Consider the following 13740-nt stretch of genomic DNA (forward strand, 5'->3'; position numbering starts at 1 on the left):
TACCGGCCTCCGAAGCTCGCCACGTGTCCTCTTGTATACCGCATGCCCGAATTTCTACCAAAAGTGTCCCACCAAGTCAACAGCATTTGACCCAACTTTGACTTTGGTTAATTCCTTCGTCCGGACTCCGATTTGACTTCCGTTTTCTCCTACGGGCTCGTCTCGACCTCTACTTTTCAACCACGCACTGACCTTGGCCAAATTACCTGATTGTCCTTGCCTCCAAATGACCAAAATACCCTTCATGCATCTTTTCCTCGTTTTTAACCGTTTTTCACACCTAACTCTCCAAAAGACACCTAATCAAGAAAATCAACCATTTTATTATAATAAAGACCCGAAACGAACTAACTCGACTAAATTAAACGACTTAGATGGGACATTTTCATGACCCATCAGTGGTGGTCAGATATGTGTTAATATTCGAAGGTAAGAATGAAAATGAAAATAGAGGGTGTGTGAAAAAACTTTCTCCAAACCCAGCTTGTCTTAGGCAGGAAAAACTTTTTCACTAAAAAATTTCAGCCTAAAAAATTCAGCTCCAACCTCAGCATCTCTTGAGGCTGAAAATTCATGCATATTGAAACACGTGTGTGAATTTTTTGTGGGTGTTCAAAAAACGTGTGTGATCTTGTGTATACGTGAAACACGTGTTTTAGACTATTTTCGGAATAATATTTGTTTCTAATGTTGGGAAATTATTTTCGAAATAATAGTTTTTGTTAGAATTTTAAAAAAAATTAAAGGATAATATATTAAAAAAAAACGAAAAATTCAGACCATAAAACTAGATCTGATCGTTGGAACACATCAAACGGTTGGATTTAATCCCTAGTTGGCTGAAGTGGTCGGAATCGGGGTTGGACTCCTTGGCTGAGGCCGAAAATTTGAAATTTGGGCGTTAGTTGGGCGCAGGTTGGACGTGCTCTAACATCCCAGATGTTCATAGAAGGGAAATTTGGCCAAAACTCCCTAAAAACTTTGGCCTTTGGTTAAAAAGGATTGGACAATTTTTTATGGGCTTCAGCTCCCTGTGGCATTTTTGTAAATTATCTAATATAGGGAAAAAACAAAACTGACCTTATTGCAAACTAGTTTGCAAACCAGTTTGCAAACCAATTTGCAAAGCAGTGCAAACTAGTTTGCAAGGCAAACCAGATTGCAAACTAGTGCAAACCAGTTTGCAAACTAATTTGCAAACCAGTTTGTAAAGCTTCGCAAAATCAAACCCTAACAAAATAAGTAACTAAGAAGTAAGATTATATAAAATGTGAGGGTTTTTGGAAAATCTGAGGGTGTTTCTAAAATTTTCCTTTATACAAAGGTCAATTCAGGTATACAAAATTAAGGGATTTTTAGAATTGTCCTTCAAGCCTATTTCCAAACTTTTCATGGTGCCTAGAAGGAAAAAAAGATAACTTGTCTTTTTGACAAAAAAAAAAAAAAAATTGGGTCTCCAGCCCAATTTCCTGATCATAGAATGTCAAAAATAAGTCAATCCTTTGTCGTGGGTCCAGCTAAATCTAGTTTGAGCTCAACCCATACATATACTCGGGCGGGCGCCATACGGAAATCCCGCGTCCCTCAGCGGAACTCCATTTGGAGTTTCCCTCGCTTTTCCTCTCTCTCTCTCTATAAAAAGAAAGAAATCAAAATCAAGAAACAATTTTTTTTTGTAAAAAAAATTTGACTCAATCATTTATCCAATTTAGTTTTCTCTATATAATTACAATTGTATTACAAGAAAAACCCTAACTTTCTTTTAACAATATGTTGTTGTAGAATTTAATTGAACCGATAACAATGGAGGAATTAGAACAAAAAACTGTTGATTTCTCAACACTGGCTCGTCGAGCTAGTCAAGATGCTTATGGTTCGTTAAAAGATTTAGTTGAAGAATCGAGGTCTACTGAAAAATCTGATTCTGAGAAAAAGATTGGACTTCTTAATTTTATAAACAATACTCGTCAAAGAATGCTTCGTCTTAATGTTCTTGCTCAATGGTGCCAACAGGTTGGTGGTGATCTTATTTAGGGTTTTTAAATTTTACTAGTATATTTTGTTTAAGCTATAATTAATATTGTCTCCGCTTTTCTAATCTCAGGCCCAAGCCCACAGATAAAAGGTTTTGTTTTTGGCGAAGGCTCCTTGAGCCTATCCAAAAGACCCCGACACTTGCTAAGTTTGAGTATACACACACCTATAGGATGGGGCCAGACACTCTCGTGAGCAATGTGGGACTATCGCAATCTCCCACCGCTAAAAACAAAACCATGTACCCGTGGACTTGGGCCTAGGGAGAAAAAAGCGAGGATTACATTGTTAGCTGCTAAGGCTTGAGACATCACGCAAGATTCTACCAGGGATTTACTTGGAATTGTAGTGAACTAGGAATTCCTTTTAGACATCTGGACATTGATTATCAGCTTTCCCATTTGGTTGACGTTACCTATACACCCTTAGGTCTCTCGCCGGTAATTAGTTTTGAACGGAACTTACCGCTGGCTTTGGGTTGCGTTCCCAAATAACCCGACTCGTCGACAGCCCCTTGTGGTGCGTCAGGGTCTGGGCACGTTTGGGTTCTCCCCCGCTCCGGAACCCTCTTTAGGGTCCGTCTGTGTACTAGCTATGATGATTATGACCTGGTTATGATTGTGCAACTTTTGGATGTTGACTTTGTAGTGCTATAGCATGCACATTTTGTTGAGTTTTGCCTCATACACTAATCTAGATTCTAGACTTAGTTATTCCTACTTGTACCATGTTATCACTATCTTTTGCCGTGTTAACATCCATTGCTTATTTCTTCACGTGTACGTTTGCAGGCTCTGCTAGTTGAGCAGCATCAACAAATAGCATCTACTTTGTCGAGTCATGATACATGTTTCACTCAAACTGCCGACTCCTTGTTCCTCGTGCACGAGGGACTGCAGCAAGCCCGTGCACCTACTTATGACGTTTCATCTGCTATTGAAGTTCTCATCACTGGAACTTACAATAAATTACCAAAATGCCTTGATGGTATTGGAACTCAGAGCGCCCTAGTTGGTGATGAGCGAACATCGGCTTTGAAGAAGATAGACATACTCTTGCGATCTAAATTGCTTGAGATTTCTTTACCCAAAGAATTTTCGAAAGTCAAAGTATCTGATGGTACTGTGCTTTTACGTGTTGATGGTGAATTTGAGGTTCATATGACTCTTGGTTATCGTGGGCACCTATCTTTGTGGAGAATACTACATTTGGAGTTGCTTGTAGGTGAGAGAAGTGGGGTTGTAAAGATTGAAGAATCAAGGAGACATGCAATTGGAGATGATTTAGAACGCAGAATGGCTGTGGTGGAGAACCCATTTGTGATTCTCTATTCAGTTCTCCATGAGCTGTCTGTTGCACTCATCATTGACATCGTGGTAAGGCAAGTACAGAGCCTTTGTCAGGGAAGGTGGAAAGACGCAATCCGCTTTGAGCTAATCTCTGATGGTATTACAGGACAGACTACTGGTTCCTTGCAGATGGGTCAGAACAGGGAAACTTCAGCTACTTTAAAAACAACTTCTAGTGTAAAAATCTTATATTGGCTGCACTTCGAAAAAAATGTTGAACGCCCCGATTATGTGTCCCCATTTATTCAAATTGAACAAGGGCATGATGTGTCAATCAAATGTCTTCACAGTGCTTTTATAATAGACCCACTAACCGGCAAGGAATGTGAATTCTCACTTGACCAGGGCTGCATAGATGTCGAGAAACTGCTCCTAAGAGCTACATCTTGCAATAGATACACTCGCTTGCTTGAAGTCCACAACGAGCTAATGAAACATTGCGAGATATCTAGGGCTGCAAATGATGTTTGCTTTCAGTGCTCCGGGAATAAACCATATGTGGAAATGAAAAAGGTTGGTTTGAGAGATTTATTATCCTGTTGAATGTGTGTTTCCTCTTGTTTCAACTGCTCATGAGTTGATTCAAGCTTTCCTCTTGTTTAAGTAATCGTTTTTGAAAATTTATTGCAGGAAGATACCAAGTCCAGCACAAAAGAATATGGGCGCACCGAAGTTTTACGTGTTCGGGTACATGGGTCGTCATATATTACTGTTGGAATTAACTTCAGGTTTGCCTGCCTATCCACATGTAGTTGATTTTTCTTTGCAAGCTGATGAATGAGTATTTGCGCTTTCATGGATTGGTAGATAAAACGACACAACTGTATAATAGTCATTATTTCACGTGCAGTAATTTTTTCTTATCTATATTGCAGGAGTGGACGTTTCTTTTTCCAGTCATCAAGAAATACTCTTGCACCATCTTCTCTGTCGGAGTGTGAAGATGCATTTAACAAGGGAGTCGTTTCCGCAGCAGATGTATTTAAAGACTTGAAGAGGAAAATCATTTCGGATTTATTTGCATCTACTGGGAGATTCTTAGGTCTTCAGGTAACTTTTCTTTGTTTCTACGGTTGTTCCCACGGCCCTTCTCTAGAGCCGTGGACAATTATTTGCTGCCTTCGCATTAATGGTGCAACATTAAGTTATAGTATTTATGTATCGTTGATATAGCACGTGCCGCTTTGTTATAGGGTATAAGCAAAAAGCGGAGATGATTTTCGGTATGTTATATTCATGTGTAGATATAACATATAGACACTTGATTTTTTTTCAGGTATTTGAGCAGAATGTGGCTGCAATGAAGATACCCGAGATCGCTTTAAGTAGATCCGATGTGTTGCTTATGGGGTTCTCTCAGTGGGGAAGCTCGTATTATTTGCTGTTGGAAGTTGACAGGGACTTCAAACCTCTCTTTAGCTTGGTGGAGACCCAACCAGAAAATAGTGGACATTCACATTCCATCTGTGAATCTAACAAAGTGATATGCTCCACAAAGATAGACATTAATCAGATCCAAATGGTTGAAGACAAAGTAAATCTGAGTCTTCTTGATTGGAAAAAGCTAGTCCCCACTTTACCTTTTGTTGGGTGTACGAATCGGACTTCAAAACCTGATGTTCTCTTTTGTTCGAATGCTTCTGCTCAAATTATGGGATCCACCCATTCAACTTTTTCATCTCTGGTCGATGAAGTATTTGCACATGAGAAAGAGATAGCATTACCAGCTTTTCTAACTCAGTATCATATTTCATCTTCATTTGGCAAATCTCCTGCTGTTGCTTCCCATTTAATTGGTTCTGATAGCTCAAGTTATGGTAGTGTTCCGATACTTGATAAAAATCACAGAAAGCGATCTCTCTCTGATATTCTAAGGATGATACCATCACTCCAACGGGAAGAAGTCCGGGCAGCAGCTTATAAGAGAAGGAAGATACCAGATTCGACTGTTTGTCATTCTCCTGCATCACAAGAAGTTTGTTCATCAGACGTGATGGGTAATTCAGATAGATATACGTACGGAAATCTTCTAGCTGACGCAAGTAAAGAGCATGCGCCTTCTGGTATGTATGTCATGTACCTTCTGCATGTGGTTAGACACTGTTGCCATTCTATCAAACATGCTCGGTTGATTAACCAGATGGATGCTCTTGAAATTCCATCTGCGGAAGACACGGGTTTTGCAGATCCATCCTCTTGCATATGGTTCCAACTACCATTTGCAAGTGGAAATCCGTGGGAACAAATATGCTTACAACTTGGGAAACCTGGAAACATGTTATGGGATGTGAAAGTAAGTGACCAACATTTTAGGGACTTATCGGAACTTCAGAAGGGAAGCAGTACCACAACACCATGGGGCTGCAACGTTCGTATTGCTTCAAAATCTGATGTTGATTCTCATATCGATTACGATCTCGACGGTATTGTTCTTAGTTATAGGTGTGTTGAGGATGATAGCATTAAAAAGTTAGTGGCAGACCTGAAAAGGCTCTCAAGTGCAAGGGCGTTTGCTATTGAAGTTCGGAAGCTGCTTGATGATAAGTTAGAAGAGAGCCTGTTAAATACAGAAAGTAAAATACCGAGGGGATCAGACAAAACTCTAGATCTTATTGGAAAAATGTCAGAACATATGAAGAAGTCATTCAGAATTGAAGAGGTTGGTCTGACAAGTTTTCGGTTTAGTTATACTTCTAGTCCTTCTGGAGTTGTGACTCGTTTTTCTGTTGAATGGGAGTCAAGTAAAGAATGGTGCACGATGCATATTTCTCCAGACCAGTTTTGGCCTCATACCAGGGTATGTGCTGACAACCTTCATCATGTTACTAACTGATCTTTAGTTTTCGATCATCACCACTTTTAACTTCATCTTATTATCTGGCTTGACAGTCTTTAATCTAGTTTTTATTTTTCATTAGCAGTTCATTTTGCTTTGTTCTTTTCATAGATCCATCGTTCCTTACCAACGAGGTCTTAAAATTTAGAGACTAATATTATCTTTTTTTTATTTCTGCAGTTTTTCGAAGATTTTATCGATAGAGGGAAGGCTGTGTCTCTTTTGAAGTGCATTCATCTGACAGCAGAGCCCTTAATATATCTTGCAGGTGCAACTCGAGCTTCACGGGTTGATCCTGCTTTTGCCTTTCCCATAACAATTCCCGGTGCTCCTATCGCAAAGCAAAATGCTTTCACACCATTCCAAGGACTGTTACCAAACAGTTCATTGTCGAATTCACCACAAGATACTGCTCCTCTTGGTAGTCGCATCCTTCATAATGCGGCTACGTTAGTAGTGTCTGGAAAAGGTACAAAAGGAATTTTTTCCTAGTTCACTTTTTCCTACCGATGTCTCTGTAATATATCGTAAGCCTCACTGGATACGCATAATCTATCGGAAGAACTTCTCAGTGGACATGGGCTGCTTTTCTGGGGAGCACGTTTGGCTACAGCCAGCAACGCCTCTACAGGAGGGGAGCATAACTGGAGGCTCGTTGCCATGTCCTCAGTTTCGTCCTTTTCTTATGGACCTTATTGCTCAAGAACTCAAATGTACTGAACCTAATATCCCTAGTGGACAAAGTACTATACAAGGTTTTCCTATAGTTGTACGAGGAGAACAGAAGACAGCTTTCGTTGAGCAAGGAGATTATGGAGGGTACGGAGGTGGTTGGGTTCCCCTCGTTGTCCTTAAGAAGGTTTTACAGGGTGTCCTCAAGTATCTGGGGGTGCTATGGTTATTTTCTCATTTGCCTGACCTTGTGAGAGAGACACTATCTCCAATTTTGAAGCCAAAAGAAGGCGGACTCGTAACAACAGACCCGTACCAGCCCGGTTTCCACTTCTTCGTGGGGTAAAAAACTCTTACTTGACTATTCATTTCATAAGAAATTTCTTTTTTTCACTAAATTAATTTTTTTCAATTAATCTGAATAAATATGTATTCGTTGTTTTTATTGGGCCTTTGGTTGGATTGCAGTAATTAGCATTATGTCATCTTTTCAGTTTCCCTTTTTGAGCCACAAGTCTCATTATCCATCTCCTGACTGAATTCCTTTTTTTTTACAGGGGATATAGTTATGTTATTGATGTTCGTAAGGTGCAGCTTGTCCTACAAGTATCGTGTCGTAGGCGCATAACTCATCAACAACATGGTGTTCAGGATGAATTATCTCCTTCGGAAATATCTGAAATATGTCACTATTTTAGTTGTCGTGTTGCCTCTGCGCCTTATGTTACTTCTAAAGTTGCATCCTTCATGACTCTCCTTGCTCTGCCCATTCAAGTTTTCCGGGAGTTCTTCAAACTAATCGCATGGAGAAAAGAAGTAGCACAGATACAAGGTGGGGACATCGCAACCTCAGTAAAACCTCGAATCGAGGTATGCCTAGAAAATCGTGCTTGGTTAACTACATCGAGAAGCAACATTCACTATGACCGACTTAATAACGCGGTAAATTTTACTCTTACTGTTGTTCTTGATTCTGCTCATATACCTCGGACAAATGCTGGTGGTGGTGCTATATGGTTACCTTATTGTGTTTTCGTGAGATTGAGATATTCATTCTGCGTAAAAAATCGTACTTATTTAGTCGGAATGGAGGGGAGCCATGGTGGGCGAGCCTGTTGGCCTAGATTGGTAGACTGGGAAAAAACCAAAACGAGGGTAGCTCGAATAGTGGATTTGAACACAAGTCCGACCATTGAGGATATTGCTCAAGGTAGGTTAAGAATAGTTGCCGAAAGTGTTCAAAGAACTCTGCATCTTTGTGTTCAAGGCATAACTAGAGGATGGTAATGGCGTCGAAGCAAGAAGCTCTGATATTTTTTTCTTTCGTCGTATAAAAAGCGAAAACATATACAACTATACAAGGTACTTCAAAATCTTTGGTCTACACATAATCTTTTTTTTGTGCTTCAAACCTTTAAAACCCAATAAGTTACCATATTTCAAGTATTTATCTCTACTAGTGATCAAATTTGTATTCTTTGCAGATAAATTCCGATGAGAGTCCCGATGATGAATTAAACCTAGAAGAAACATTATGTGAGAGTTTGTTGCCGACTCTATAGAGATTCAAAGAAGCGGCTTTTTTTTTAAAGAAGCATCGTGGTACGAGAGGGAAGTTTTGTCGTCTATGAAACAATTGAAGATTAGCTAAGAATCAATTTTTGCATAACCCATTGGGGTTGTAACATTAGATGCTTTATGTTATATTTTTCAGTTTCTTACCTTTTCTCAACATTGAAATGAATATTTGAATCATCAAATTTAAGTATAAAGATTGACATTTCAGTCTAAGCATTTGATATGGGGATATACAGAGGATTTTAGCTATTATATAGCTGAATTTTTTCTGATATATTTTGTCGTATAATCGTATCTTCACGTAGAGGGGCATTTCGACTATTCAACAAGCTAAGTGAATTCCAGAACTTCCTAAGATGGTTCGTTCCCCTTTAAATTTCCTATATCGTTCTATTCTTCGTTTTGTTTGGACATTTAATTTGACTGCACCATTCCCGTGCCGAAAAGCATTGTGTTTTCTTTCTTGTAAGTCCTTTCGCGCATTTAGCGCGTGTCCACAAAACCGTTAGATTTCTAATGACTTGTGATCTTTGGCTTCCAAGATTTCTTAATCGAAAAAAAACACTCGTTAAATTTCTAATCGTATGATTTGCGACCAATCTGAAATTATAACAGATCCAAAATAAATGTAAGTGAGCGATTCAGACGAGTCAAACATGGCAGACGAGTCAAAATAAATATAAGGTGCTCCTCTAAAAATGTCATTGGCGCCCCTTTTTCTCAACTCCCCCACCAAAATAAATGTCCAGGGCTTAATAATACTCACTACCATCTTCTTCATTAGAGTCCTCTTGGGGTTGTGATTTTTCATCCTCTCTCTCTCTCTACCTCGTCAAAATGTTTACGCCAGCAGCTCGTCTCGCCGGCAAACGGTTGCTCGAGATCCGTCAAATTTTCCGTCAACCTTCTCAGGTTTCATCAGTCTATCTCTCTTTCTCTCTCTAGAATCCATCATCTGATATCGATCTAACACTATTTTGATCCATTTTTCTCTTGTAGACTTCTCGTTCTTTATCAACTGCCCTAAACTACGTGAGTATCAATTTATCCCAACATTCCCCTTTTTTTAATTCAGCTCTGATTTAACTATCAATCATTTAACCCTTGATTTTCCCCCCTTTTTATTATTTTCACAGCACATTGATTCACCGGATAACAATCCCAATGTTCCATGGGATTTTACCGACAAGAACAAAGAGAAAGTAAGTAATTTTCAGTTTTCTGATAGAAATTTTGAGTTGATTTAGGGTTGTTTTTTTTTTTTGTTAGGTTTCATAAATTTAGGGTCTTGATGATACAATGTGTACAAAAATGTCTAATTTTTTTATCAAGTATGAACCTTTTTCTACTTGAAATTGTCTTTTGTTCGCAAAAATTACATCTTTGTGATGTTATTTTGCTATGATGCAACAAGGCAAGATCTAGAGGGCAAATGGATTAACATGGTGTTTAGTGAAATCATTATTGTTTTGGTTGTGGTGATGCCCCTTAGAATATTTTTATAAAGAAAAAAGGATCGATTCGATTGTTGAGAGTGTTAAATGGGCGATATGATGTGGGTGTTATTTCCTAGTCTTCTATGAAACTGATTTTACTTGGGTATGAGTAGAGACCAACTTCGTTGTAATTCTAATTTTGAGGCGGTCTCACGTTTTTAGGTTTTGGTGTTTGTATTCAGCTATTTGCAAGTGAATGCTGTATATCGGTCCCGTTTCGCAATCACAATCAAGTTATCTGGCATATATCTTAACGTTTGCCGTTGTTTTGGAAATTGTATTCAAAGAGCAATGGGGAATTTTTGTTTCATGTGTCTGTGAATGGATAATGAAATTTAGGAGAGTCTGAAGAGTTTCTTGCAAATTTCAAAAGGACGCTGTTCTGAATTTGCACTTATGGTTAGATAAGGGGAAGGCACATTTCTTAAAGTAGAAATTGGATCATGTGGATTTGTTTAGTTACTGCATTTCTCTCGTATCACATCTGTGGCATATTGATAAGTAGCTCTTTTTTTATTCTTGTTGTTGAATGAGTTAGAATAGGTTTTTATTTTCATTATTTTGTGCCCGTGAATGCAAAAGTTTTGTCGTTTAATACATCGTTTTATAACTTTTATTTTTGTACCTCGATATGGCATATTGGGAAGTAGCTTTTCGTGAGACAATTGCCATCTCTGTAATGTGTGGAGTAGTATCCTAGAGACATACATCCACAATTATGTTTATTGGTGTTTAATTGTATAATATACACTTGTATATACGTATTCACCTATTTATTCATAATGTCTATTTGATGAAAGTTCATGCAAGTATTTTTTTGTTGTATGAGATATTTCCAGCCATCTGCTGTTTGTAGAGACATATGTTGGGTAGTATACTTTTAAGCTCTAATTTGATGATATTATATATATAGATGTATTTACATATACATATCTTCAGGTGAAGGAGATATTGTCGCACTATCCTTCCAACTACAAGCAATCCGCGGTTATTCCTCTACTGGATCTCGCACAGCAACAACATGGAGGATGGCTAACTGTTTCATCAATGAATGCGGTATTGGCAGATTAGTTCCTTAAAGTTGTTTCTCAAATTAAAATTTATATAATCTTGTTAAATTAATCTTCCCATAACATGAAATTGGGAACGACTATAAATGACAACCAAGCAACTGAATACATGGATATAGACAAACATGAAGAAGAGGTCAAAGGAAATGTATTTCTACTAATCACAAACATGAAATTGCAGTGTCATTTTCTAATAAAAGACAAAAGTTGGATAACAATGATAAGAGATTATAGTTGTTGAGTTCATTGTGATTTATTTCTAGATGAGGAAAGATATAATGCAAAGAACAGGATTAGAAAACTGCATCTTAGATATATATGTTTAACTCATTCCCGCATTCTGTAGACATTGTAAGGCTATCCAAATTATTTCCCAGGTGGCTAAAACTGCAACAGGTGCTCCAATGAGTGAAAAACGACAAGACATGTTATACTTGCTTTTGCAAGGTTCCTACAGATCCGCCTCTGTTTTCTTCATATTTGTCATTACTAAAATGTGTTGGATTATGTCCTGAAACCTGATGCTGTTTCCATGTGATATCCCTCTCATATTCCTCTGAACCTCATGCTTCCAAGTGCACGCACACATGAGGACACACACACACACGTGGAGACACATACATAAAAGCACACTTGTTGTCAAGTACTGAGGTGAAAATATTGTGTTTCTTCAGATAGCCAAGGTCATAGAAGTTGCCCCTATTCGTGTATATGAAGTCGCTACATTCTACTCAATGTTCAACCGTGCAAAGGTGAGAAATTCATGTCATTATTTTTTAAGATCAAATGTATGTCCATTTGCTTCTGCCATTATTTACTGGTGAACGTTTCCAATTGTAATTTTTGGTCATATAGGTAGGCCAATATCACCTCTTAGTCTGTGGTACCTCACCTTGTATGATACGTGGTTCACGGGAAATAGAAGATGCTTTGCTGAAACACTTAGGAGTGAAGCGCAATGGTGAGTTTATACTAAAATCTCTTTCTCTATTCTACCGCATTTATACTTAAATATTGAAGGTCGAGACATCTAAAACACAAGCATGCTGTTTGCCCTAGCCCTATTTACCTTTGTGGCTTTTTTGAAATATGCAGAAGTGACGAAGGATGGGTTGTTCTCCGTCGGTGAAATGGAATGCATGGTAAGTGTTTCAGTCTGTCATACTCCTCGCCATTTTACAACGTTTTAGCCTTTTAGGTAGTGTTAGTCTCTTTTCAAATTCAGACTTGAAATCTGACCCGAGATTTAATATCCGACTCCTAGTTGCACTTTGGAGTTTTTGTTTTATTGGTGGGACTCATGCATTGAACTCGCCTGTATGGCTGACTCGGGCTGATTTTGGGGCAATTTGAGACTTGTTGAAGAAGTCGGAATGTCTTGCCTATTGTCAGAAAAAAAAATCTGAAATGACTACAGTGTGTCCAGAACAAGTTAGACTTAGACAACTTATATTCAGACAACACAAACACAGGCAATGAGGCAAGTCAGATTCTACGTTGCTCGTTGGCACTGACCGTGTTTTGAGTGCTTTTACATTTTCATTTGACCCGAAAATCTGTCAGCACAGACTCAATTGAGATATATGAACTTCCATTATATGCAGGGATGCTGTGTAAATGCTCCTATGATAACAGTTGCTGACTACTCCAATGGTTCAGAAGGATATACATACAATTACTATGTAGGCCATCCAAATCTTCTCACATTTTAAGTTACGAGAACTTCACAAATTGAGTTGCCCTGATTTCTTCTCTGCTTTTCTGTCAAATCAGGAAGATGTTACTCCCAAGCGAGTTGTCGAGATCGTTGAGATGTTGAGAAGGGGCGAGAAACCTCCGGTGAGTCCATTAGTGTCTGTCAAGTGAATTTCTTTGTTCCTCGGAAAGTTGTTCGTAAATCATAACCAAGTTATCCATGGTATATGTTATATACTCGCAGGTTGGAACCCAGAACCCTCAACGTATAATGAGCGGCCCTGAAGGAGGGAATACGACTTTGTTAAGCGAGCCCACACCTCCTCCATGCCGTGATCTTGATGCATGCTGAAGATTACTATGATGAAAATGTTGTTTTCAATAATACAGAGGTTTTCTGTCGATTGATATCATCTTTATGCCGAGGTCAATCAGTTTATCCAATTTGGATACTTTTTGTTCATTTATTCTCCTGTACCAGATGAATTCGTATTGTTGACTTGTCCAGTAATCTGAAGAAGGAAAGACTAATGTTATTTGAGCATAAAAACCCAGTTGTTTCTTTGTCTTCTATTACATGAGCCAATTGTTGTCAATAGAAAACCTGATATTCCAAATGGTGGTTCAAAGTTCCACGAGTTAGGATCTGAAGCTGAGTCTAGTTTGTTTGAGTTTGAGTCACCTGAGTATGATTTGTTTTGATAGTCATTTTACATTATTTTGAACACTCTTTATGTAAACTTATTTTATGTCTACCTTGAGCGTCTCCAAAGGCAACATTCTATTTGGATCTCTAAGATGACGTGTCGAGGGTGGAATTTTGCATTGGAGATACAAAAGAGTGTAAGATCTCTATTTCTGCCACATAGGAGTGATAATCTCAATTGGAACTTGACATATATGAGAGATTTTTGTGAGTTTTGCATTGGAGATGCTCTACAATTGATTGAGTCGGTCAATCAAAGACACAAATCAGATAAAAAAACAAATATTTGAGATTTGACTTGAGT

The 13740-nt window shown here is 38.4% G+C and overlaps 1 protein-coding gene and 1 pseudogene across 2 annotated transcripts; both read left to right on the forward strand.

Annotated features, from left to right (window-relative positions):
* Positions 1-1803: 1803 nt before the first annotated feature.
* On the forward strand, positions 1804-8679 carry LOC147555180 (mediator of RNA polymerase II transcription subunit 14-like; annotated as a pseudogene). Its single transcript, XR_015234915.1, has 8 exons — positions 1804-2013; positions 2826-3896; positions 4014-4111; positions 4259-4433; positions 4660-6180; positions 6400-7233; positions 7449-8253; positions 8376-8679. The product of XR_015234915.1 is annotated as a mediator of RNA polymerase II transcription subunit 14-like (transcript).
* Positions 8680-9175: 496 nt separating this feature from the next.
* LOC147555181 (NADH-ubiquinone oxidoreductase 24 kDa subunit) lies at positions 9176-13280 on the forward strand. The gene is made up of 10 exons (XM_086662814.1): positions 9176-9381; positions 9469-9501; positions 9606-9671; positions 10905-11021; positions 11710-11787; positions 11891-11996; positions 12131-12177; positions 12640-12717; positions 12809-12874; positions 12975-13280. The coding sequence occupies exons 1-10, from the start codon at positions 9307-9309 to the stop codon at positions 13080-13082; spliced, it is 774 nt and encodes a 257-aa protein (XP_086518940.1). The 5' UTR covers positions 9176-9306; the 3' UTR covers positions 13083-13280.
* Positions 13281-13740: the final 460 nt, after the last annotated feature.

This window comes from Eschscholzia californica, unplaced genomic scaffold (assembly GCF_041429995.1).
Source record: "Eschscholzia californica isolate CP2 unplaced genomic scaffold, dmEscCali1.0.p SCAF_2, whole genome shotgun sequence".
In the NCBI taxonomy this organism is placed as follows: Eukaryota; Viridiplantae; Streptophyta; class Magnoliopsida; order Ranunculales; family Papaveraceae; genus Eschscholzia; species Eschscholzia californica.

What these genes read in the sequence shown, in the direction of transcription:
- LOC147555181 (XM_086662814.1), top strand. Translation starts at nt 9,307, where the DNA reads ATGTTTACGCCAGCAGCTCGTCTCGCCGGCAAACGGTTGCTCGAGATC. An exon ending in CCGACAAGAACAAAGAGAAA is followed by an intron (nt 9,672 to 10,904) that starts GTAAGTAATTTT and finishes ACATATCTTCAG; the next exon opens with GTGAAGGAGATATTGTCGCA. An exon ending in CAATGTTCAACCGTGCAAAG is followed by an intron (nt 11,788 to 11,890) that starts GTGAGAAATTCA and finishes TTGGTCATATAG; the next exon opens with GTAGGCCAATATCACCTCTT.